This window comes from Antechinus flavipes, chromosome 3 (genome assembly GCF_016432865.1).
Source record: "Antechinus flavipes isolate AdamAnt ecotype Samford, QLD, Australia chromosome 3, AdamAnt_v2, whole genome shotgun sequence".
NCBI lineage: Eukaryota > Metazoa > Chordata > Mammalia > Dasyuromorphia > Dasyuridae > Antechinus > Antechinus flavipes.
The window spans coordinates 473671232-473697877 of NC_067400.1; the positions used below are offsets into that span (position 1 = coordinate 473671232).

The 26646-nt window shown below is 41.1% G+C and overlaps 1 protein-coding gene across 1 annotated transcript in view; it reads left to right on the forward strand.

Moving 5' to 3' along the window:
- ADAMTS8 (ADAM metallopeptidase with thrombospondin type 1 motif 8) overlaps positions 1-13602 on the forward strand; it is a 29862-nt gene extending 16260 nt beyond the window's left edge. Inside the window, exons 4-9 of the mRNA XM_051986664.1 lie at positions 2060-2227; positions 3596-3897; positions 5899-6082; positions 9480-9652; positions 9763-9938; positions 12432-13602. Coding sequence (XP_051842624.1) covers positions 2060-2227; positions 3596-3897; positions 5899-6082; positions 9480-9652; positions 9763-9938; positions 12432-12999 — 1571 coding nt within the window. The 3' untranslated portion in view covers positions 13000-13602. The remainder of the gene's footprint in view (positions 1-2059; positions 2228-3595; positions 3898-5898; positions 6083-9479; positions 9653-9762; positions 9939-12431) is intronic.
- The last annotated feature ends 13044 nt before the right edge of the window (positions 13603-26646 follow it).

The window sequence follows — 26646 nt, forward strand, 5'->3', positions numbered from 1 at the left end:
TTGTTTTGTTTTTTCTGGAAGCAGATGGTATTTTCTGTCCAAAGTCTATTGGGATTGCTTTGGATCACTGAACCACTGACAAGAACTAAGTCTTTCATAATTGATCATCACGCATTCTTGCTGTTATTGTATACAATGTATTCCTGGTTCTGCTTGAATTCTCTCAGCATCAGTTCATGTAAATCTTTCTAGATCTTTCTAAAATCAACTTGTTAAGACAGAGATTCTTAAATGTTTTTATTGTCATGGATCATTTTGGCAGCTTAGTAAAGCTTTATGAACCCCTTCTGGATTCCTTCTGGACATTTAAGAATGTTCTTAAATGCATAAAATAAAATACATAGGTAAGATTACAAAGGAAACTGAGGGACAGCTGGGTGGCGCAATGGAAAGAGCATTGACCTCAAATCTGGTCTCAGACCCTTACTAGCTGTGTGATACTGGACTAGTCTCTTTATCCTGCTTGCCTCTGTTTCCTTATCTGTAAAATAAGTGGGGAAGAAATGGCAACCACCCCAATATCTTTGCCAAGGAAACCCCAAATGGGGTCAAAAGAATTGGACAAAATGGAAAAGAGAGAACAACATAAAGGCAACCAATTATATTTAAACACTGTTTTAAAAAAAATATGTGTGTGAAGATATGTGTATATGTACATGTGAATATGTATGTATGTATTAAAAAGTTCATTTAAAACCAAAACACTAACAGGGACAAATATAAATGAACATGTCCATAGCTAGAAAAACAGTACACTCTAGTGGAAAACAGCAGTGGAAAGGACAAGATGTGGATTTCATTCCCAGCTCTATCATTAACCAACTGTGTGATCTTAAGCACATTACTCACCTTTCCAGGTCTTGGCTTCCTCATCTGTAAAAGGAGGAAATTTGTAAACTGTTTTTTGTATGGAGATTTTGAACCTCATCCAGGCTGGACTTCAGTGAATCCAAATCCACTGCTCATCAGCATGAAAGTTTTGACTTACTTTGCTTCTGACCTGCGCCAGTTTACCTTTTTCTAGGCAGTCTTAGTGGCTCTCCCCTCCAGAAATGCACCAAATTGGTAGCAGATTTATTGCAGATAGCCAATTACACAGTAGCTCAAACAATCTCAAGTAGCAGGTTATTATAGGGCTGCACCACCACCCAGCACCTAGATAATTTCTAAGGTCCCTTCTAACTTTAAAAAAAGTTCTTAAAAAGGAACTATTCCCTGAAAATCATAGATTCTTGGCAATCAATCATCATCAGTCATTATCAATCATCATGATATAGGGTTATAAATAAAAAGCAAAGAACAATCCCTGCCCTCAAGGTAAGCTTAGAACTTGTAAGGAGAAAGACAACATGTATATAAGTAGTTATATTCAAGACATAACCAAATAAGTTAAATTTTAAATATTACATACACATAAAGCTACAAGGGCTTTTTTCAGGGTGACAAATAAAGAAATGTATTTTAAAGACAGAGTGAAGTGACTAGTGAGAAATCAATGCTGCTTCTTCTAATTAATCCCAGAAGGCAGCCTGAAGTAAGTAGTATCTCAGATCTGCTGTCAACCTGGCTAGGGAAAAACATTCTAGGGCTACGGTAGTACCAGAAAATGTCATAAGAGATAGGAAAAGAAAGGGATGAACTTGATCATGAGATAGTCATATTTTAATACATACATCTGGGATATTAAAAAGTCAGTTAATCAAGAAGCATTAATGAAACAACTCCTATGTTCAAGGCACCAAGAAGCCCTCAAAACAATCCCTGTCCTCAAAAACCTCACAGACTAAAATAGTGAGAACTTTGGGACAACCAACAATAAAAAGTTCCCATTGAGCTGAAAGGTTTGCACTCAGGTGATGGGAGGGAGCACCCTAAGGTCCCTTGGAGGGTTTGCACTCAGTTGATGAGAGGCACCCTAAGGTTCCTTGGAGGGTTTGCACTCAGGTGATAAGGGAGCACCCTAAGGTCAGGTGGGATGAGGGTGCAGATGAGGGTCAGGCAAAGGGTGGGGTTTGAGGTTCTGACATGTTAATAATGCGATGTGTGTGTTCTTCCCTAGGACATGTCCTTAGCATGCCTCATGATGACTCCAAGACCTGTGAGCGACTGTTTGGGCCCATGGGCAAACACCACATGATGGCTCCTCTATTTGTCTATCTGAACAAGACGTTGCCCTGGTCTCCCTGTAGTGCCAAATACATCACAGACTTCCTGGATGGAGGACACGGTAAGCCTCCCTTGGACTTTGTCTCTTTTCTTCTAAGCTAGCAACACTTACAATCAGCCCTATAGGGGAAAGTCTTCTACCTTCCTAGAGTCAGAAAAATCATATAATTTTGGAATTGGAAGGGATCTTAGAGATCTGAATCAAATTTTGCTTCCTACCCCCTTCCTCCTTGGGGATACTACTACTACTAAGTTACCCTTATCTCCTAGAAATCCAAACTCCATGGCTAATGTAGGAGTTACAGAGCTAGGAGAAATTAGTCCAGAAAACCTTCCTGGAGGAGGTGAGTGTTTAGCTGAGTTTGGAGGAATAGGAACAAATGACCAGTGCTAAGAGAAGTTCAAATTGTGGCAATAGCCCATATAATGAATGAAACAATTGCAATATAAAATAAGGAAAGTCATGGAGACAGGAAAAGGTTTATGTGACTGAGTGAAGAGTTCCAACAGGTAAAAAGGGATGAGGACATAAATAATCCTTGATTCTTTCCCTTAGTAGAAGGAAGCAATGACACTACTTCCTAATAATCCAAATATCATATTTCTTTGACTTTGTGGTATTTGACTTATTTTTCCCCAACAGGTTTATACACACACACACACACACACACACACACACACACACACACACATATGGGATATTAAAAAGTCAGTTAACTAATCAAGTAGCATTAATGAAACCCTCCTATGTTCAAGACACTATGAAGTCCCCAAAACAATCCCTGTCCTCAAGACAGTCTAAAATAGTAAGAACTTTGGGAAAACTGACAAATAAAAAGTTGCCATTGAGCTCAGCTCCCTTTGAAGGTGATGAGAAGGAGTACCCTAAGGTCAAAAAGGATGATGTGTATGTGTATATTTACTAAGATTAATATTTCTCTACACAAGTCCTACTTCAATCCCAATTGTGACCAAAAAAAGTGATGCTAAGTTCTCCAACGTTACATCCCATGGAGGAGAAGCTCTAGAAAGATTTTCCCAAGCCAGAAAGGCAAATGTCTGTCATATGAGCACAGCTCAGGTCAGGTTCAAAGAAGCTGAAGTTTAACCCAGATGACCAGAAACTTGCCTTTCATTTCCTAGTTATACAATGACTAGTTGGGAGGACATAGGGAAGGCAGGGACGTGACTAAGAATTGTAGTACAAGTGGAAGAAGAAACTTAACTCAAAATATATGACTACTGATGATTCAAAAAAGCAGATGATATACACACAGATGATCAAGAATTGGTGTTAATTCAATTGTAGAGGACAAAGATGGAGTATATTATTTGTCACAGAAGCCAAGAAGTTTGTAGTTAGGAATTTGCATTTGACATAAAGGTGATATAGAATCACTGAAGGCTTGTTCCTTTCTCTTCTAACCAGGTCACTGCCTATTAGATGCCCCAACTGCAGCTATCCCCCTACCTTCCAACCTCCCGGGCCAGGAAGCCCTCTATAAGTTAGACCAGCAATGCCAGCAGATCTTTGGACCAGGCTTCCGCCACTGCCCTAATACCTCAGCCCAGGACATCTGTGCCCAGCTCTGGTGCCGCACAGATACTGCCGAACCCCTCTGCCACACCAAGAATGGTAGCTTGCCCTGGGCTGATGGAACACCTTGTAGACATGGCCACCTATGTTGGGATGGTAGCTGTCTGCCTGAAGAAGAAGTAACGAGGCCTAAGGTGAGTAATGAGGCTGCTCATTGGTAAAAGAAGGCCGACTTACAGGTGTTTCTAGTAAATCATAATTCATCCATGGAACATCTCAGGATTTACAAAGGGTGAGATAGGAGTACAAAAATTCTTATTCCCCCTTTTCAGAAAAGAAAAACCAAGATTCCAAGAATACGGTGTGATTGTTTTTGTTCAATTATTTCATGACCTTCTTTGGGGTTTTCTTGGCAAAGATAGTGGAATGGTTTGCTATTTCCTTTGCTACTTTATTTTACAGATAAGGAAACTGAGGCAGACTGGGTTAAATGAATTGCCCAAGGTCACATAGCTAGTAAGTAACTGAGACCAGATTGCACTTAAGCTGCCATTATTTGTATCATCAAGGAAGTTACATAATTGAAGTAAAAAGGAAAGAGAATAGGACTGCATAAAGAAGCAAAAAAACTTTCTAGCTTTTCTGAGGGATTTGAGAAAGCAGGCCCCCAGTACTACACATACTTAAAGATTACATTTTCCCCTTGCTAATGAGACTTTTAATTTTTTTTCTTTTTTTTTTCTGATGCAATTGGGGTTGAGTGACTTGCTCAGGGTCACACAGCTAGGAAGTGTTGAATGTCTGAGGTCATATTTGAACTCAAGTCCTCCTGACTTCAGGACTGGTGCTTGGCTTTTAATTTCTTTGTTCCTAGCACAGTTTCTTCCACCTTAGGATGGTGAGATTTATTATATTTGGGAGGCAGCTATGAATTAAAAAAACAACAACATTGGAATCAAACCCAGTTTACTTGACTTTGAAACTGTGATGTGACACTTTCTAGCTATGTGACCTTGAGCAAGCCAGAAAAACTCATCTGTAAAATGAGAATACAAATGCCTCTTACACCTATTTTAGCTCTTGTTATAAAGGATTCAGTGAGATATTACTCTAAACTGACTAGACTAAACTGGTGCATCTAAACTATCTAGTCTAAAGATCTAGCTTCAGACTGAAGAAAGGTTTTTGGCCATCCCATATAAAAGTCTATAAACCTCTTTTTTTTTTTTCCTTTTTTTTTCCTTTTTTTTTTTTCAATAACTTTTTATCGACAGAACCCATGCCAGGGTAATTTTTTACAGCATTATCCCTTGCACTCACTTCTGTTCCGATTTTTCCCCTCCCTCCCTCCACCCCTCCCCCAGATGGCAAGCAGTCCTTTACACGTTGAATAGGTTACAGTATATCCTAGATACAATATATGTGTGCAGAACTGAACAGTTTTCTTGTTGCACAGGGAGAACTGGATTCAGAAGGTATAAATGACCCAGGAAGAAAAACAAAAATGCAAGCACTTTATATTCATTTCCCAGAAAAGTCTATAAACCTCAAAGCACTGTACAGATATCTGTATTCCTTTTCATTCAGAGCCCTTTTTGGAGTTCACTGGGCTGGTTCCTTTCATCATCCTTTCATCATTCAGCACTGCATTAGTTTTACATCATGCTTCTTAGACACTAATCTAATAGGAATAGTCCAGGAAAATCAAGAAAGATACAGCTCTAAAGAGTGTCTTTTGCTCCACACTTCACAGGCCTATTCAATCAAGCCATTTCAAATAATTTCCTAAGACAATTTTTCTCTCCACTTTGGATACTTATCTATTTCTTTTGTTCCCACCAATTCCAGAGACATTCTCTTCCCCAATTTTGTAAGGGTTGAACTCTCTACCTTAAAAGAATCCCTAGGAATTGTGACCAGTGGCTTGGCCAAATAAAGATTTGTTTGGCTTTCCATGTATAAAATAGAGGCCACACTATTAAAACTAGTCCTTTTAGATACACACAAGTGTTTGGTCTCAGAGATTAGTGGCTCGACCACAAACATTGGTAAGTGTACCATTCCTCCGATGATTACCCACTAGCACTTGCACTAGGGTTTGGTAGCTTGGAGACTTCATGCCCATACTAGCTAAGTGACCTAGTGCAGAGAATTCAAGCCACTGTACCCTACTCACTGGGTCTCCTGTGTTGCAGCCCGTCGTGGATGGAGGCTGGGCCCCGTGGGGACCGTGGGGAGAGTGTTCCCGAACATGTGGAGGAGGAGTGCAGTTCTCCTACCGAGACTGCAATGACCCTGAGCCAAGGAATGGAGGCCAATATTGCGTGGGCCAGAGAGCCAAATATCAGTCCTGCCACACTGAGGAATGTCCGCCTGATGGTAATTGGCTGCTTATGGGGAATGTTCATAGCAGGGGCCATTGCTGATGCACCAGAAGTTCCATGGGGGCAGGTCTCCAGGATTGGAGTTCTGAACCTGAGATGAGAGAATTCTCTGTCCTGATAACCAGTGGACATGACAAGGCACCAAGCGTGGAGACAGGATGCAGGGAACCAAGGAAAATCAATTTTTAGGGACCAGACATTGCCCTGAAAAAGTCTAACAAAGGGGAAAGGGCAAGAATACCCAGGGCACTGTAAAGCTGTCCAAACAAGGTCACTCCAAGCCCCAGCTGTTCTTACGGAGTGGCTAGGATAGTAACCTGTCTTGTGGCTGTCAAATCCCCCTCTGTACGTTTGGAAGGACTTTCCAAAGAGGGTGTAGAGCCAAAGCCTCAATGTCTAACCAGCCAACATTCAATCCAGGGCAGAGGGAGGATTTCTGACTCTCACTCAAATTCTTTCTGAGAATAGTTGACCATCTTCCCTGGGGTTCATAACCCCGAGTCTTCCAGTAAAGAGATGTCAATTCTACCTCTCCTGGCCACATTCTTCTCCTTGGCAACCTGCTAAAAAAAAAATCACACAAGTTTTACTTGACAACTACTACTGTAGTTGTACTATAGTACTAAAGGACAGCAGCATAGGGGAGAGGGGAGAAGAGTGGAGAGAAAGAAAAAAATCAGTTCTTTTCCCCACAGTCCTATGCATCTCCCTCTTGTTTTCCTAAAAATATTTCCAGGCATGAAAAGACAGAACTTTAGGAGTGATTTACCTGAGCACAAATGGGACTGTCCCCAGAGGCAGTCAGTCATCTGCCTGCTGCATTGCTTTGCATTTTTGTTTAAGTGGGAGGGAAGTTTGTCAGTGATCTTTACTCTTAGAAACCCTGGCCAGTAGCCTGGCATTGTGCAGGTTTGCCTGACCTAATATGTGGAATATGCCCAATTCATTAGAGAAAAAAAATAGAGTGGAAAGTAGCCTGATGAGGTCAAATGAATATATCTGTTGCCATCTCAATCACGAGGTATTTATTGAGCATATATTATGTGCCTGGCACAATGCTAGGTATTTTAGAGGATAGAGAAGAAATAAAGAATATGTTTCCTGACTTTCTCCAGAAAGAGAAATGACATAATATGCATAGTTGAATTAGGAATTATCAAACTATGTGGTATAGATTCTAAGAGTAGTTAGTATTCAGTGAAAGAAGACTACCAGGTGGGCACCAATAGACAAGGGATTCTTTGTAAAGGGAATCCATCTTTACCATGATGGCTCCAGTCTATAAAAATCCCCCCCCCAACATAGAACTTGTTTTGAACCCCTATTAAACAATTATCCCATATCATTTTGCAGTATGTGCCCATATCTGTCTTTCGTTTTTTCATTCCATGACTGAGGAATTTTTCTTAGTTCCTCTGATATATAAGACTTTGAGTCCATCACTCAGCAAACATTTATCAAGCACTTACTGTAAGTTTCAAAAGGACAAGCCCCATATAATGTTTAATCTTTTTGTCTCTCTTATCTCCCACCATTGTGTTTTGCACATTGGACTTGAGATGATCCAAGCCAAATAGGAACCATTTTGACAGGTGGAGGTGAGGGAAAGTATTTAATTGAGAGAGATTGGCCTGAGAGTTGACATGGCAGTGAGAATGAACATGGAATATGTTTTAAAAATACATCAGCTCAGGCAGAGGAGAGTGTTGTCTAGGGTCTCACAGCTATATTAGAGAGGGTTTTTATTACAAGGACTTTGGAAATGAGGTGGCAGGCAATAAGGAATTGTCCTTATCTACCTAGGAATAACATAATGAAGACTGTATTTTAGGAAGATTAGTCAGGCAATCAAATACAATCATATACAAGATGGATTGAAAGAAGGACAGACAGGAAGGATCAGCTAGGAAACTATTATAATTACCCTGGGATATGGGGATGAGGGCCAGTATTTAGGATGAGGGCAGTGGAAAAGAGGCAAATTCAATATTTGTGATAAGGCTAGATGACATTTTTTATTTTTGATGGGGAGGGAGGAAGTCCACCTCTATGATTTCATCTGCATAAAGAATTCCTTGTGCTGAAAATTCTTCCATCAAGTCATCGGTAACTTATAGTCTTAAAGGATTGTCAGAGGGATTGATAATGACTAGCCTACAGTGACATTTGTCCATGTATCAGAGACACAATTTACACTTGATTTTTCCTGCTTCAAAAGCCAATCCTCTATTCATTATGCCTTACTGCTTCTCAACAGATGGAATGAGAGGGATAAATGAGAGAAAAAAGACAAAGATAGCTCAAGATTTTCAGCCTTGGAGACGGAAGAAATAGTAATTCTGTGAATAGAACTGGGGACTTTGGAAAGGGAAGCATGTTACTTTTGAAGTTTTTGAATTAGAGATCCTAAGATCATTGATTTATAGGTGGAAGGAACTTAAGAGGTCCACTTGATCCAACTCCTTAATTTTAGTCGAGGAACCGAGGTCCAGGGAAGATAAATCATTTGCCCAAGATCACAAAGTTAGGGTTGAAGGTGGAATTTGAACTTTTGATCAAGGTGCCAGTCTTCTTTCCATTGTACCAGCATCATAGAATGTTAGAACTAGAAAGAATCTTAGAAGTCATCCAGTACAATCCTTATTTAATAGAAGCAACAAAAGAATTCCCAAAAAATCATTTATTCAGAACCCCAGAAATAGAAATAAATCCAAAGTCCAGGACACATTCCAAATGGAGGTGTCTTATGTATAGCTGACTGGAATTGTAGAAGAGTTTGATAGAGTTTGAAGAATTGTTGGCATAAAGGTGCTAATTAGAACCATGATAATAGAATAGGAAACCAAGAGGGGACTGTAGAGAACAGAAAACAGAAATTAGAGCTATCTTTTGTTCTGGGAGAAGCTCTATAGTTGTATCAAATGGTTTCCTATTCCTTAAGATTTTAACATCATAGATTTAGAATTAAAATGAACTTTAGAATCCAACTAGTTCAATGTTGCTTCCCCTATTTTATAGATGTAGAAATTGAGGCTGATTTGTCCAAGATCACACAGGTCATAAAAAGTCATGAGAGGTGGAATTTGAACCTTATGTCAACTTATTCATCTGTAAATTAAGAAGAAAGCTCTTCCCAAAGCTATCACTAAATAAGATTGAGTACTCTTGCAAATGAGTCCTGGGTATGATGAGGGTGGGGAGGTATTCTCTTCTAATTTATAGAAATATAGAATTATAGAGATGGAAAAGATTCTGTCCCCTACACAAAGTATACATCTCAGTTGTTGGATCCCAAATGTCCAGATAGCCTCAAAGTGTTGTGTCCTCCCTAAAAGTTCCTAGAATTCCACATTGTCTTCCCCATCCAAACCCCTTCCTCTTGCCTTTTTTAGGAAAGAGTTTCAGAGAGCAGCAATGTGAGAAGTATAACGCCTACAACTTCACTGACAATAATGGGAATCTTCTTCAGTGGGTCCCCAAGTATACAGGTGTGTCTCCCAGGGACCGCTGCAAGCTGTTCTGCAGAGCTCGAGGAAGGAGTGAGTTCAAAGTATTCGAAACCAAAGTAAGAATCCGCAGACTCAGAATCCAGAAGGAAAGTGATCTCACCTCCCTACATTGACCTTCCTTGGACTTAATGTGAATTCTGTTTTTCCTCACTTCTCCCCACTACAGGTGATTGATGGAACCCTGTGTGGACCAGAGACTCTATCCATCTGTGTCCAGGGTCAGTGTGTCAAGGCTGGCTGCGATCACGTGGTGAACTCCCCTAGGAAACTGGACAAGTGTGGTGTGTGTGGAGGCAATGGGTCCTCCTGCAGGAAGATCTCGGGCTCTCTCAACCACTCCAAGTGAGTCTCCCCAAACCCTTATACCTAGGATCAGTGGACAGATGGGGAAATTAGTTCACAGCAGGACTGCACTTCCTGCAAAATACATTTCCCTTGGAATGATCCAGATTTTCTTTTTCTTTTCTTTCTGTACTTCTAAGTAGGAGAGAGCAGCAACAGCCTGAGCCCCTGAACATTGTCCTTAATGACTTAGTGACCTTAAAATTTGAGGGCTTTTCCAAGTGTTCTTTCAGAAGGTGTTCCCATCCTTGGCATGAAGAGTTCTATTTTTTCTGCTTGAATCCCTTACTTTCATCAAAACATGAAAGACACTTCTTTTTGATCCTCTTCTAAGAATTCTAAGCACTTTACTCTCATATAATAATACTTTACATTTGTATGATAGTTTTTTCTAGTAAATTATTTTTATTTTTAATACATATTGCTTTATGAATCATGTTGGGAGAGAAAAATCAGAGAAAAAGGGAAAAACCATGGGAGACATAAAAAAGAAAAAAACAGAAAAAAGAAGTAAACATAGCATGTGGATTTACATTGTCTCCTTAGTTCTTTTTCTGGATGCAAATGGCATTTTCTGTCCAAAGTCTTTTGGGATTGCTTTAGATCACTGAACTGCTGAGAAGAACCAAGTCTTTCATAGTTGATCGTTACATATTCCTGCTATTATTGTATACAATGTATTCCTGGTTCTGCTTCTTTTGCTCAGCATCAGTTCATGTAAATCTTTCCAGGCCTTTCTAAAATCAGCTTGTTTATCATTTTTATAGAACAATAATATTCCATTATTACTACAACTTGTTCAACCATTCCCCAACTGATGGGCATCTACTCATTTTCCAATTCTTTGCTATCACAGAAAGCTGCTACAAACATTTTTGCACACATGGATACATTTGTATAATAGTTGAAACAATGTTTGTATGTTCATTTCTATAGTCTCATTTGATTCTCAAACGAATTCTGGGAGGTAGGTATGATGGCTATTTTTCAGTTGAGAAAAATAAAACAAAGAGACTATAAGTGACTCATTCAAGATCAAGTTCCTAGTTTAAGGACAGAGTCAGGACTCAAAACACAATTCTCTTGGTAGTTCTTAGGTCCATTTTTCTTTCCATTTTGCTTTTTGAGGAGTTAAGAACTATCAATGTGACAGGAAGCCTGATGCCAAGAATGTTGGTCCTCAGTAATTGGGATTTATGTCATCCTCCACATGACACACTCATTCAGGGATCGTTAAAATAATCACTAGAAAATTTGGAACTCAAAAAAAAAATTTAAAAGGCTTAAAATTGTCTTTACGTGTAATTGGGAAAGAAATAAAATATCATTTTTTAAAAAATATAATCAGAATTGGACAAATCAGGACACACAAACATTTCTTTTGCTGTCCTCAGTAAATGAATCTGAGAATCATTTGAAGATGCCCTGCTTAGCAAATTTATACTTGTTCCCACTCTATCCCATCCTGTTCTCCCATTCTACTACACTGAAAGAACACAATCTCCCTAAGACAAATATGCTCAAGAGCTTACTTGTATTTCTAAGTCCAAAGGGAACAGAAAGCTGAAGCAAAGGATTTTTTTTTTTGCTTTCCCTGGAGTTGATTTTAAATTCTATGATCCTATAAATTAGAAGAGATGATTTTAAATTCTGCTGTATCATCTCACTCTCCCCCCAGGCCTGAAAGACAGAGAATTGGAGTAGTTCTCATCCTCCTTTCTCCATTTTCCCTCTATTTCTCATAAGAATAAAAGAGGAGAAATGTATTAGAGGTTCAACCCTAATCCACCCAACCTCAAGTTCTATACCTCAACATTTTTTTCCACATTTTTTCAAAGGGTTATCATGTCACCCAAGAAACACTTACCTTCTGACATGCTAACCAAACCTCCTCATAAGAAAGTTTTATCTCACTAGTTCCTATCCTGGAACAATATTAACCAAGTGGACACTTTCCAACTCTAGTAGCAGATTGATCCAGAGGTGGAATGAGATTTCCATCTTTGCAGGGTTCTGGAATGATTCTCTGGAACTGATTTTTCCATGTGGGTTTTGAGCTCTATGTGCTGAGGTGGCCAAATAAAGTTTAATACCAGTGCACTGAACTGAATTTATTTGAGAGCTCATTTAAACTGAGAGGTGACAGGTTTGGCAACACCAATATGCTTCTCGGAGCTTTTTGGGCTTACTCTGCGGCTCTCTGGGCTAATCTAAAGATAGACATATCTAAAATTTCAACCCAATCATTTGGAACATAATTGCCAAATTAAACAAAAAACTTTAAAAACTGAATGGCAAACATTCCTGTCTGCCTCTGGAGTTAATTTTTTGAGGACTTTTTGAGCTATTTCTAAATGCCTCGCTTTCTTCACTCATCTCCAACCTTGTATGAGAGAAAAAGTTTTCCCCAGAGTCACAAACATTCTAAATCCGGCTGCAGTCATAGCCTGGATTCTCTGACCATTGCCCTAAAGTGTCCCTCTCCCCCTGTAGGTATGGATACAATAACATAGTCACCATTCCCGCTGGGGCCACCAACATTGATGTGAAACAACGAAGCTACAGAGGAATTCGGAATGACGGCAACTACCTGGCCTTGAAGACTGCCAGTGGGCACTACCTGCTCAATGGGGACCTGGCCATTTCAGCCATGGAACAGGACATCTTTCTGAAGGGGACCATCCTCAAGTACAGTGGTTCTATCGCTACCCTCGAACGCCTCCAAAGCTTTAGACCCCTGCCAGAGCCCCTAACCGTCCAGCTTCTGACTGTTTCCAGTGAGCTCTTTCCCCCAAAAGTCAAATATACTTTCTTTATTCCCAAGAATGTTGACTTTAAACCAAAAGGAAAGGAGAAGACCAGCACCAACATCATCCAGCCCCTGCTAAATGTGCAGTGGGTCCTGGGGGACTGGACCGAATGCTCTAGCACCTGTGGGTCTGGCTGGCAGAGGAGGACAGTGGAATGCAGGGACCCTTCTGGCCAAGCTTCGTCTACCTGCAACAAGGCCTTGAAGCCAGAGGACACCAAGCCCTGTGGGAACCAACCCTGTCCCCTGTGATGGTCCTCATGCTCATGGTCGTGGTACTGGGGAATGGACAAGGACAGCTACCTATGACGACAACATGAATCAGGGCATGCATCCCACCCTGGCCTCCTACTGCCACAGCCCCTGGGACAACAACAATGAAAAAGGGGAGGAGGGAAAGGGGACAGACCATAAGGCTGCTGAGTGGACCTTGCTTGGGTTCCAATAGAGGGTATAGGTTTGAAGGCAAAAATGCACTTACTGACCTAAGTCTAGACTTGGTGTCAACCTGTTTTCAAAGGACTAAATCAGACTAAAAATGTCCAAGGAGGAAGAACAAAGTGCTATCTGTTTGGTTTCCCCAATAGATAATCTACCTCAAAGGGGGGAAAATAGTGGAAAGGAAAGGGAAAGAAAAGCTCTTTCAAAAAAAGGGATGTTAAGTATGTCCCTTGAGCTGCCTTAAAAGATGACAATGATATCCTCAGTATTAAACTCCATTGCTGAAAGACTATAAGTAATAAGGGAAAGTGGGTGGCCAGATGTTCTCAAAGCATCCGCCTGAAGAAGAAAGATCCTTTTCAAGTATTTATGCAAATGTGTGTCGGACTAAAGTGTGATCTTGTACTAATGTAATGAGCTTAATCTGGTTTGTTATTTCTTTGGAAGGGTAAGGGAAGCAGAGACCATGGATGGGGTGCCAATCCAGGAAAGAGGCTGGCTTCATTTGAGCATGTACAGAGAGAAGCCAGCATCTTTGGACAAATCACCTTCCCTCCATAAGCCTTAGTCTATAAAAGAAGGAGTTTGGAAGAGATGCTTTCTAAGAACCCTTCCAAATTCCAGTTGAGCTTTCCCAGGTCTCTCCAGATAGATGGCCAAAGAAAGTGGCAAAAAGTTTCCTGATTCAGACTGCAAATATGACAGATGAGCCAAAATTATAGTAGTAACATTCACCTAGTTTGAGTTCACCTGGTTTGAATTCAAACGATTAGTTTTGTGTCACCTACATAACACTTAAGGGCTAATAATTTTCATTGGTTATATCTTATCTTAGACACACATTCAACTTCCACTCCTGTATCTCATTCTCCCATTTAGCAGCCCCTTTCTAGTCTATAAGATCCTCAGAGTTAGGAGGCTGAATAGGGAAAGAGTTGAATTAAAAATTTGTTTGAAAAGGGAGCTATAGACCCACCCTAGATGAATATGCACAGAATGGCATTCCCTATCTAGCTGCTGAGGGACCAACTAAAGGCCAGCCAGTGTTTTCACTGTATCCTTTCTTTTCCTTGTTTTGGTTCCATCCGTCTTCTGGCTCTTTTCCATCTACTCCTAACAGAAGTGGCTCTAAATTAATGATTATGAGTGAGTGAGAAGCAACAAAGATAAGCAAAAGAGATAACATTTAGAAGAGGAAAGAAAACCATAAGTCTGTTTCAATCTTGCAGCCTCTTTATCTTCTTTGACCCCCTTTTCCTTCTTTTCCCAAAACCACAGACAAGAGGATGGATTACTTCTCTCTCTACTCACTTTCTAGAAAGAGCATTCAGTTCCCTCTGTTCCACCTTTTTGAAGATGTACAGTAGAAAATCAGGTTTACATAGACCAACATATGCAAAACATTGAAAACGAAAATGCCAAAGGTTCTGGATATGACAGTTCCACTTGAGTGACTATAGTAGCAGTGCACCCAGATTGCTTTCTTGGTCAATCCCTTTCATTCACCCAAACTCACAAGCTACCTTCATCACCCCACCCCTCAAAACAGTGACGATGGGATGTTTTTTGACTTGTTCACACTGGTCCAGCTGAGGCATCTCTGCTCCCTACATCATTACCAATCACAGATTCTGCCCCTGGAATTCAGCTGGCAGTGGGGCTGATGATGTGCAAAGCAGAATGGAATCCAACTTGGCTCTCCCCTCACTGTGTGGGCTCAGCAGGGCTAACAGGATAAATGCTTATTTGTGTCTGGAAACCCAACAGCTGTGGCTCAGAGGCTCACAAAGAACAGATCTAAAAAGGGAGATCGGGCCATTGTTGCCCTGAACAAACTACCACCCGCCCCTTGCAGAGTAGGGAAAGGGATGATGGGTATGTTCTCCAGCAGGGTACCTTTTATGCACTCACTCTCAGTATACTGAAACTCTCCATTCCCTAACTTGAAGTCCAAATGGATGTTGGTATGAGTGTTTCATAACAGGAAATCCTTAGGGGCCTTGTTTGGGAAGCTAGTCATTAGACTGATGCCTTTGAACATATCAGATTCATTTAGAATCATAGAATTTCAGAATTGTTCTCAATGCATGAATGAATCCTCTCTGTAACATCTCTGACCATTGGTTTCCAGCTTCTGCTTGAATATTTCAAAGAAAATTGCTGGCACAAATATTCTTTTCTTCTTTCCCTTCTTATTACAAGTGGGTCTTATGCCTGAAAATAATTCCTGTCCTTCACTCCCCTAACTCTGCCTGGAGGCCTCTCTTGGCCTTTAATGGTAGTGTAGTGTTTTGTTTTTAAATTTACAAAGACTTACAACATTTTTCTTTCCCCACCCACATCAGCTCCCCCTTATTGAAGAAACAGTTTCCTAGTGGTGATGGTCCATCCCTTGTTAAAGCCACATCCTAATCTCTGTAGACACCTGTCAGGCAGTGTCCTTTGTAATTTTTTTTAACTCAGCTGGGTGCCCTCCCTATGAAGTCTATTCCTGAACCCTATTTTCCAACTATTTAGTCACTTTCCTTGCTCTCCTCTGGGCCTCTCTCCAGTTTTTCCACATTCTCCTAAACAAGCATGACTAATGCCAAGAATAGTGGGAGGATTCCTAGTATTATGTTGGCTCTACTTTTTTAAACATCACAGTTGTGCCCTGACTTATTTTAAGCTTGTGGTCTAAGACAAGGATGGAGAAAGGCTATATTACTATTAAACTGCTAAAACTTTATTAAATATTTGCATACTGATAGGGAGAGGAATTTCAGAGATTCTGGAGCAGGAGGTCCTCACACAAGTTTAACGTTCCCAAATGCTGAATTTCTTCTGATCAGCAAGGGTTAGATTTAGGAAACCTTCAGAACACTTTCTCCAGGCACTTTTGTCCATATCAACAGCAATGGGTCAGGATATTTGGACTCATACTACAGAATCGATCAAATCAGAGGTTTTCCTTCCACAGTTTGGGAAGCTAGAGGTTGATTACACAAGTAGAAACTGAGGATTCATTCCCCAAAGAGGTATTCATTCCTCAGCTTCCAATTCAAATCCTCACCTCTTAGTCACATCACTGCCCTCCCACCTCTAGGCTTGAGAAAAACCTTAACTATTCTGAGCAACTGGTGCTACAAGTCAACCAGAGAAGATAATTCATAGGAAGAGACTTTTAGTCAACTAACAGAGTAAATAAAATAAGTGATGAAGATTTCCCCAATACATGCAATTGCCGCCAGAGGACACACATGAAAGGACACGTGGGTAACCAGAAAACACACATGAAGGGACACGTGTGGGGCCGGGAACAAATATGGTCGGAGAACATGTGTGACTAGGGTAACTCAGGCCTCCAGTGATGCAGTTGCCAATGTCCTCTGGAAGTCACTCTGTTACTCTCTGCTTCCATCTACCGGTTGTCAACAGCAAATTGGCTTCTTCTCAAAAGGGGGAAGAGGCTATTAACTTTTTAACTAATAGTCTCAAGACTTATTTTTAGCTCTGTAAAAAAAAAAAAAAGCTCAAACCCCAGCCAGCTACACCCAGCCTACTAGCTAGACATGAACTTGGACGTTCTGAAGTCTGCCTTGTACACTGTTCTTTCTCCGGATGACACTCAGACCTTCTCAGTTCATACACTTCTCTAAGTTTATGATCTGAAATTCCTTTTAATTCCCATCATCTTAGTCTCCTATGCAACCAGGCCACGCACATGAGGTACCTCAGGTTGACTCAGCTGAACCAATCTCTCTAGCCTGGGTTGCCCGATGTGGTCCATCCACCAAGTCTTAGAGCATGCTTGGAGATCTTGAGAAAATACATATTTAAGGAAAAACTGATTCAAGTTAAATGGAGGCAGGGATTAGGAGACTGCTCCCACCATAGTAGGGATTCTATTTATCAAAACCGAAAAGGAATTGGGGTGAGAAGCTTAGTTTCATCTCCCCAATAATGCCCTTGAGTGCCAAGCAAACCAATTCAGAACAAGAATATAAAGGATTAGGGAGAACTGGTGAAGATGATGCCCAAGGTCCTATATTTCCTCATCATCTCACTCTCTACAGTGGTGAACTGAAGTCACCTCCATGATCACGTCACCAGAAAAAACAGCTCAAGACTGTTGGGCAATCCGGAAACAGTGAATGCGTAAATCTTAAATCACTGCTACTGATTCCCAACCCCGACTCTGTTCAACTGGGCTATAGTAGTTGATGATCATCTTAATGAAAAAAAAAAAAAGATCTGCCTCCATCTTTGCCCATTCCAACTTCAGTGACTAATAGATGTCAATAGCTACTGTGTATTGATCATCAATTTTTTTACAGGTGCTGTGATGTCCTACAAAGAAGAGAAAAGACCTGAGAGAAAACACATAGCAGGGAATATATAATTACTCATATATCCTTTATTAAAGAATGGTGAATAGAGAAGTCAATCCCCTTCAAATAATGAACCCATGACTTCTAGAAAGACATTCATGTAGTTAGCCAAATCTACCCCAGCTATCAATAGGTCACAGATGTCTCTATCAGAGCTCCATCACATTTAGAAAATCTACAAAGCAAGTAAAAATCAATAAAGTGATGAGGAAGTTAAAATGCAAATACTTAGTGAATGGATTAGTCCATCATGCCTTCTAGATCTTTTCCTTTATATGTTTTTGCCTACCTAGTTATTTTCTTTCCTTAGAAATATACTAGGAAAGGATTACTTCCATATGTATCTTTTTTCCCTAGGTAACCCCTTCCAAACAACTTGATCAGATTTACCAGACTAGATTTGTTCTTAAGGACTACATTACATCTCACTAATTCATGTTCCTCCAGGTTCTGATAACATGACCTTTCTAAATAAGGGCCCTGCTGAGCTCCCAGCTATTAAACCTTTCTAACCCTCTCCCTGTCTAAAATAAATAAATATATAAACCACACCAGAGCTACTACTTGGTATTGTTAACTATGTTTCTCTTTGGGGAGAAAGTGAAAAAGAAAAGAGAAACCATAGAAGCCATGCCCAAGAATATAGAATCTGGTACCCATGCAGGAAGGGTGAAGGAAACCCACAAAACGCTCAACTCCCCTCATCTCAGGCTGTCACTCTGGAAGGCCCTGGGATCACTAAACCGAGGCAGGAAAGTTCTAGCTTTCCTTCCAGCACTCCTAGGCTGCCAAGTCTATCCCTGGCAAGCGCACAATGGTCCCGGAAACAGAGTGTGCTGGACTGAGCAGGGAGTGGAGAGCACTGCAGTAAAATCTTCTTAGACCTCAAGGGTTCCGCGTTCCAAACATCTCATAAGGCTCTGGAGGATTGGGAAGAGTTTACACTTAGCCAAACACAACTTCCTGCTTCTAAGAAAGAGAAGAAAAAATAGTTAAAAGGCTTTTTGGACACCAGAGATTTCAAGTTAGCGTAAACACAAATGAATCAGACACATGTGGAATGAATTTCTCCGGAAGTAAGGAAAGATGCTGTGTGTTCCACATGGAGGACCAGAACGCAGAAAAAGGAGAACTGAGATGAGGGGATGAGGGAGGAGAGAAGGAATGTGGAAACTTAAATTGGAAATGAGTCAGGGGTGATAGAGGGTTCAAGAGCCAGTACCATGTCCTGAGTAACCCCCCAAACATGTATACACAAGCCACCACCAGTAGTATAGATGACCATTAGGTGTTCTTGCTTCTGAGTTCTTTTGTACATGTGTACAGCAGTGGAGGGTAGAAGAAGAAAGGGAACAGTTCCAGATGGCAGATTCTTGGGGATCATCTAAGATGGAGCTGAGCTGAAACCACAGCTCATCTCTCAATCAAATACTCAGCAAAGGTCATGGCAGGGAAACATAAAGAGTCTTAAAGCCTTAAATAACCTCGACTTTGGAGGCTGATATGAAAGGATTATAGAAACAAGGGAAGATCTGGAGATATCAGAAATAAGGGAAGAAACAAGAGTGTCTAGTGGAAACAGCAATTAGAAATATGCATATGTGCTAGGGAACTTAGCAACAAGAATGCTAGGGAACAGAATAACAAGAGTCTGCATTAATCTTGCGGTCCTTCATCGTGTACCTTGCACACAAGGCCCCACTTGGGTAAGCAACAAGTCTGTGCAAAGATAAGTCTTGTGCTACCTGACCTTTGTGTTCTGTGGTCAGTACACTTTTGGGAATGGATGTTGAGGCCTTGGGTGTGAGTTCTGCCTGACTGATTACAGGTGCACGCCCTGCAGCCACGCCAGGACAGGCTCGAGATTGCCTCCACCATCTCAGGAGTCGGGCTCCTGGATACACAAGCTATACACATACTTGTTGCTGGGGCACGTTGGCAAGGGCAGGTGAGAGGGGTATAAGTACAGGACAGCAGAGGGAGAGAAAGTAAGGAAGAAGGGACAAGATGGTGTAACCAAGCAATAAAGCTTCTCTAACTGCATAAAGGGTGTCTGACTACTCTGTCCTATCCGGAGACGTCCGAAGGTCGTAGACGCGACGATAATTGTGGGTACGTGCTCACACTCCAGCTGGTGTCAGCAGGTCTGCACTAGCTGGGGACCCCAACAATGGCACCCAAACAGGGAGCTAAGTTAGGGGAATCCAGGTTTTGAGCACCCAGAGACAGAGCAGCCGCTTAGCCTAAGCTAAGTGGGGCGGTTAAGGCCAGGGGAGGCCTATAAGCCTTCCGGGATGGGATCTGAATTCAGTTTCCCTTTAGTGACACCCTCGACTGTTGATGGGTACAGTAAACAGGAAAATGAATTGGCTAAACAGAAACACGTCACGGTACATCTTAAACGATGCAGAAAGTTTGTAAAAATCCTCCTGACAGTGTCCCTCTGGTTGGAATACATGGGACTTGACCCTGACAAAACTGACACTGTAGGGTACCAAATGACTTCTTATGAGGACTCCTGGTCCTGGTATCTTAGAAGACACAGATTTTATGCTCTTTGGGATAGTCAGAGCAGCTCTTAAAGGCCCCGCCCGCTGTCTCCTCACTCTGGGGGATCCCTGAGCAGGGAAGAAGCGGCAGCAGAGCCGGAGTTAGAAACCTTGCCTCCGCCTCTACCTTTTCCTCCCCCGCCGGCACGATTGTATCCATTGCTGCCAAGGTATGAGTATCTTACTCCCAGCACTTCAAAGTTCATAACAGAACAAAAAGAGCCCCAACATAAGGGAGCAAGAGAAACAGATTGGATAGACAGGCTAGAAAACCTTCTTGTGGCTTTCCTACAGCAAGTGTCAGTTAAAACTCCCCCCATGGGTTGTACAGTTTCAATGAGCACAATAATTCATCCTGTCAGTCTCCAGGGCATGCAAAACAGTCCAACTTTGTGTCAGTGGTATATTAACAGAGTAATACAACCGGTTAGGCAGGAATTTCCCAATGCTTTGATTGTCCACTATATGGATGATCTACTGCTGGCATCTAGCGATGAAACTCACTTACAACATGTGCATCAAGCAATACTCACTTCACTGAAGCTCAATGGCTTATACCCTGCATCTGATAAAACTCAAACTCAATCCCCCTTTTCTTACCTGGGTTATGTGGTGGACAGAGTGTATGTTTCTCCATGTCCTCCTCAATTGGATATGATCAAAGTGAAGACTCTGAATGATTTTCAAAAGGTGATCAGGTTGATACAATGGATGAGGTCAGTAGTTCCTATTCCACCTTCGCTAATGAAGCCCTTATATGACATTTTACCCAGTGATCCTTCACTATTGTCCCCCCATCAGTGGACTCCAACAGCCAGAGACACTCTTAACTCCATTCAACAATTATGGTCTAAATGGCTCACATGCATAGATCCTACCCTTCCAATTGAACCAACAATACAAAAAGATGCCCCCATGTATGCCATGCTCCATCAAGGAGAGGACCCTAGGGGGTGGTTGTACCCTCAAAGAGCCATGGAGGTCATAGTATCTTGGACAGACTTGCTGGCTGAATTTCTTTGGTCCTGCATACAAAGGACACTATGGTTTAATGGGACCTACCCAATTGTGCATGCTCCCATACCAGAACAACACATTTTAGCTATTGCACAGGACAATTTCTTGTGGGCCTCCATAGTGTCCATTGTAAGCTTTAATCCTATTTGTGATAGTCTGTATCAGATGATCAGCCCCTCCTATCGATCCCCACAAAGATAATATCTACAGAACCAATTGTGGGCCCAACAGTGTTCACTGACGCCACCAAATCAGGGAAAGCTGTGATTAGGGTATGCCCTAATACCAATCAATAATGGGTTCTCCACATCTCCTATGAGTCTACTCAACAGAATGAACTGTTTGCTTTAATTAAAGCTTTAGAATTCTTCCCTCAGGCATGTAATGTTGCTTCGGACAGTGCCTATGCTGTAAAAGCTCTTCTTTGTCTGCCTTCTGCCTTCATTGAAGATAGAAATACTAATATATTTTTCTTTCTTCAAACAGCTCAATCAACACTTCTTGCCCAAACCTCTCCTGTGTTTATCATGCATGTTCGATCTCATACTGATGGTCTTGATCCCATTTTTTTAGGCAACCGATCAGTGCTCTGTTATACTTATCTTCAGTAGAAAATATTTCTCCTTCTTCAGCTCAGGCTGCTCATGAGAAGTACCATTTATCTGTTAGATCATTGAGAATACTGTATGGTCTTAGCAGAGAGGAGACAGCCACATTAATTCGCTAGTGTGTTATATGTGCTCCCTTCCATCCCCCTCCTTCAGTTCCCCCTCTGCAGAATCCCCGTGGTGACCATCCTAATGCCCTCTGGCTAATGAACATTACCCATTGGGACAAGCAGCTTATTCACGTTACAGTAGATACCTTTTCCAGGTTCCTGTGGGTTCCAGATTCCATATCACATTTGTGTCACTGTTTCTCTCTTGCAGCTCCTCCATCATGCCTTAAAACTGACGATGGCCCCACATATTCCTCTAAAGGCTTTGTTCTCTTTTTACAGGAATTTGGAGTTTGCCACCTCACAAGCCTTCTGTATAACCCTCCAGGCCAGGCAATGGTTGAATGTGCCAACTGCACATTGAAGACCATAATGCAAAAGCAAAAAGGAGGAGTGGAGGTGGAGGGATGGGACATTTAACTCAGTCCCAATGAAGCCAGACAGTGGGTGCTAACCCACTCCTTGCAACTCCTGGGACCTCAAGAACAAGAAGAAAAGCAAAAGGAGGTGAAAAAGGAGGACCAGGACATGCCAGTTGACAGAAAAGAGAGTGGAAGAAAAGACTGAAATGGCTGTATTGTAGACTTGCTCTAATCAAATTTAAGAATTAGTAAAGCTTGTTGCTGATATTACTGTATTAGCAAAAAATTTTAGCCTCCCTAACAATGTTTCTCATGACCTTATTGATTGGATATACCAACATATAATGCCAATACCCTCATAGTTGTCTCATATTTTACTGTTAATCGCTTTTTTTATTGTATTGCTATTGCTTTTACCTTATATTTTCCAATGCTTTCTCTCTCTCTTAAGACAGTCCCTTGAAGGACTGATAGCCGAGTGACACCCCCTTCATAGAAAACAAAAAAGGGGAGATGCTAAGGAACTTAGCAATAAGAGTGCTAGGGAACAGAATATCAAGAGTCTGCATTAATCTTGCGACCCTTAATCATGTACCTTGCACACAATGTCCCAGCAACAAGTCTGTGCAAAGATAAGTCTTGTACAAACATGATCTTTATAGTCTATGAATCTCGGTCAGCTCACTCTTGGGAATGGATGTTGAGGCCTTGGGTATAAGTTCTGCCTGACTGATTACAGGTCCGAGGTACACGCCCTGTAGACACGTCAGGACAGGCATCAAACACGCATCAGATCGAGATCGCCCCCACCGTCTCAGGAGTTGGACTCCTAGATACACAAGCCATACTACATACTTGTTGTTGGAGCACATTGACAGGGGAGATGAGAGGGATATAAGTACAGAACAGCAGAGGAAGAGAAAGTAAGAAGGGACAAGATGATGTAACCAAGCAATAAAGCTTCTTTAACTGCATAAATGGTATCAGACTATTCTGTCGTATCCAGAGACGTCTGAAGGTTGTAGAGGTGACGATAATTGTGGGTAAGTGCTCAGACTCCAGCTGGTGTCAGCAGATCTGCACTAGCTGAGGACCCCAACACATATGTACATATGATTTAAAATATATAATATATAATAATATAATATAATTAAAAAATATATATATATTATTAATCCAGAACTGAAACTCCAACTTTCAGAGCTATAATCCTCAATATCTATATGCTGTTATCTGTTTCCACTCTGACAGCCCCATTTGGGTACTGGCTTTCCCCCTGCAGCTGTTGATTTTTCCAGCATGGATGCTGCAACATGCTTGAGGAGCAGCTTAACACACTCATCCTAATAGTCCTATCTTTCCATTATGCCTCTGGTTATATTTTTGTAAGTCTGCCTGTGTGGTTGGGGAGGCTGGGACTGATGTCAAATTCCTATTCCATGGAAAGGGAACTGACCTTTCCACCCTCAGAACATATCTGACCACACTGAGAAAGGCCACCCTACATCATTTAGACTCTAAAAAGGTTAATGTATGCCAGTGACTATGCCAGATCTAATGAGAAACCAGAAGAAAAGGAGGAGCACTATTTCCCAGGATGGGACCACCCTAGAACAGGAGTTGGTAAGATAATGCCCAATGGCCTTTATAAGAACCAGAATTTTTCTCAAATAAAGACTCTTCCCTGATAATTACCATGAGAAGTCACCAATGCCCTGAGTCATATCCTAAAATCCCATTTCCTGAAAGAGCAGTCCTATCCTCCCAATACTACCACCATCAATACAAGCATTTTAGTGAGTTAAGTAATATTCATTACAATTTCTGCACCTGGCTCTCAAGTATTGCTAAGTCAGAGGGAGAATAGAATTAACTATAAGAAGCCTAGAAACAGGTCACTATGAATATGAGCCATACCTCCAGGTAGATCAAGTGTTTTTCAGATTGGAAAGTATGTTTCAAGGTTGTGAGGTATCTGTTCTAATTATGCTCCTATATTTAATTAGTTCAAAACTTGACCCTGATAAGTTAAAAACAAGCCCTCAGACACTTACTAGCAGTGTAAATTAGGCAAATCACTTTATACTTTTTGCCTCAGTTTCCTCATCTGTAAAATGAGTTGGAGAAGGAAATGGCAATCCCCTCCAGTGCCTTTGCCAAGAAAACCCCAGATGAAATCATAAAGAATCAGATATGACTAAAATGAACAACAATGTGCTTTAGAAATACTCTTATATCTATGCAAACCCCCAGTGTTAGATACAGTGTTAGAAGTATAACAACTAACAAGGTTTTAAGTGGATAGAAAGTGTTCATGATATCACACAGAATCATAGATTTAGACCTAGAAAAGCACTTATAGGTCATCCAGTGCAATTCCCTTCATATTACAGATAAAGAATCTAAGGTCCAATGACATAAGGTGTATTTCTTAAGGTTATATTGACAGTAGATAATAGAGTCAGAATTCAAACCCAGAGCTCTTTCCATCATATCATACTTATTGGATCTATACTTGACATACAAGTAAATCTCTGAGACTTCTTTACTTCATTCTAGTCTAAGAGATCCCACTGAATTTTTATGTGTGTACATGTGCAGCCATTTTTTAGTATTTTGTTTTTGTTTTGTTTCTTGGGATAAAAGGAAGGGATTAATTAAAGCATGCAAGGTGAGGGAGTATGATAAGCAAAGGTTAAAACTAGAAATAGTTAAGAAAATACTCAATGAATATCTAGGGACTTAGATCAACTGCTAATATGGACAAAGAGGTTGTACCAAAGAAATTGGTACAATCACGATGGTAGAAAGATTGTCAAGATAAGTGGAGATAGGAAAAGGAGTTAGTGACAGAAAGATTATGGCAGGACAGAGGTGGAGGTGAGATTGTGCCAGGTAGTGGTAGTATTAATGACAGTGTAGAAAGATGAGAAAGTACCATGGAGGTCTTTTCTAACATTTTTGAATGGAGGCCCAGTGTTTAAATAGATGCCACTGAATAGGAAACCACATGGGACAGAAAAATTAAAAGTACTAAATCTTTATTAGGGGGTGATAAGTGAAGATAAAATCAGACCTTTAGTACAAACATCATTCAGTTCTGTTTGAGGCAACTGCCATACCTCCCCTCCTCTTCTTTCCTTCCAACCTCCCATTTGGAATGATTTGATTTCATAGGATGTTCCAATGCTCTGTTTTGCATTTAGTCTTATGGAACAGCCACCCCTGATCTTCCAGTTCCTGCTCAGGAGCTGAAATGCCAACTGCACAAGGAGAGAACAGAGTCTGGGCAAGATCACAAATGCCAAAGATTTTGCCACCAAGCCTCATCTACTCAACTGCCAGGAGAATTTTGCAAATGGAATTAATCTGAATGTAGCTGATGAAAAACATCTGAACAAAAGAAGCCAGTACAAACAGAAGAGCTGAGCTAATTTCCCACTGAAATTACCTCAAGTGGGTTTTTTGAAGTTCCTATGATAGCAGTTTTTGCCTTTGTATCTGCTCTTGTATCCCAGAGAAGGCCACTGGGCTCCTAAGAGAAACCTTTCCTGATTAACTCTGCTTGGCTGAGAAACATGGAATTATAGAGTCTTAGCACTGAAAGGGAACTAAGCTCCAACCTGAAAGTATGAATCCCCTTTATAATATCCCTAACAAATCATCATTGTAACCCCTACTTGCAAATCTCCAGTAGCAAGAAACCTGCTGCCTCCCAAGGAGAACTAGATTGTTTTTGAGCAGCTTTAATTATCAGGAAATTCTTCCTTCCTTTTATTGAGATGAAGCCTCTCTACTTAAAACTGCCTGTTTCTCAGGTTCTGTTCTTTGGGAGAAGGAGAGTAAGTCTAAGCCTTCCTCCATATGACAACCACCAACAGGGCAGGCAGGTGAGCATGGCTAAAGCAGGAAGGCACCCAGATTCAGGAGGGTCAAACTGTCACTGCCACCTCAGCCACCCAAAGGACTCAGACTCAGAAGGACAGCCTCATCCTATGAGCCCCAGAGCCACAGTGTCCCCGAGACTGCTCCCACTCTAGCGCTTGAAGCCGTTATTGAGATTTGTGACCTGGAAAGAAAGTTCTCAACCCCCCCCCCCAAAGTCTTTAGCACTATCAAATGATTCAGCAAGAGACAGGCATGTTTTATCAATGGAATTGGCATTTTTAAAAATACATTACTATTTTCTGTCATCTAAATGGGGCCTTCTCATCTGACTTGCAGCTGAAACCTCCTAGATATGTTGTCTCCCCCATTTTGGGAAGTAGATGCTATTATTATCCCCAGTTAGAATTTAGGAAATGAGGCAGAGGTTAAATAATGTGCCCAGAGTCGCAAAGCTGGTAATAATAACAATAAATAACCTATACGTGTGCCAGTTATTACTCCCTTTCTTACCTCTCTATGCATTTGCTAGGGATAACTACAGGGAATTCCTTTGT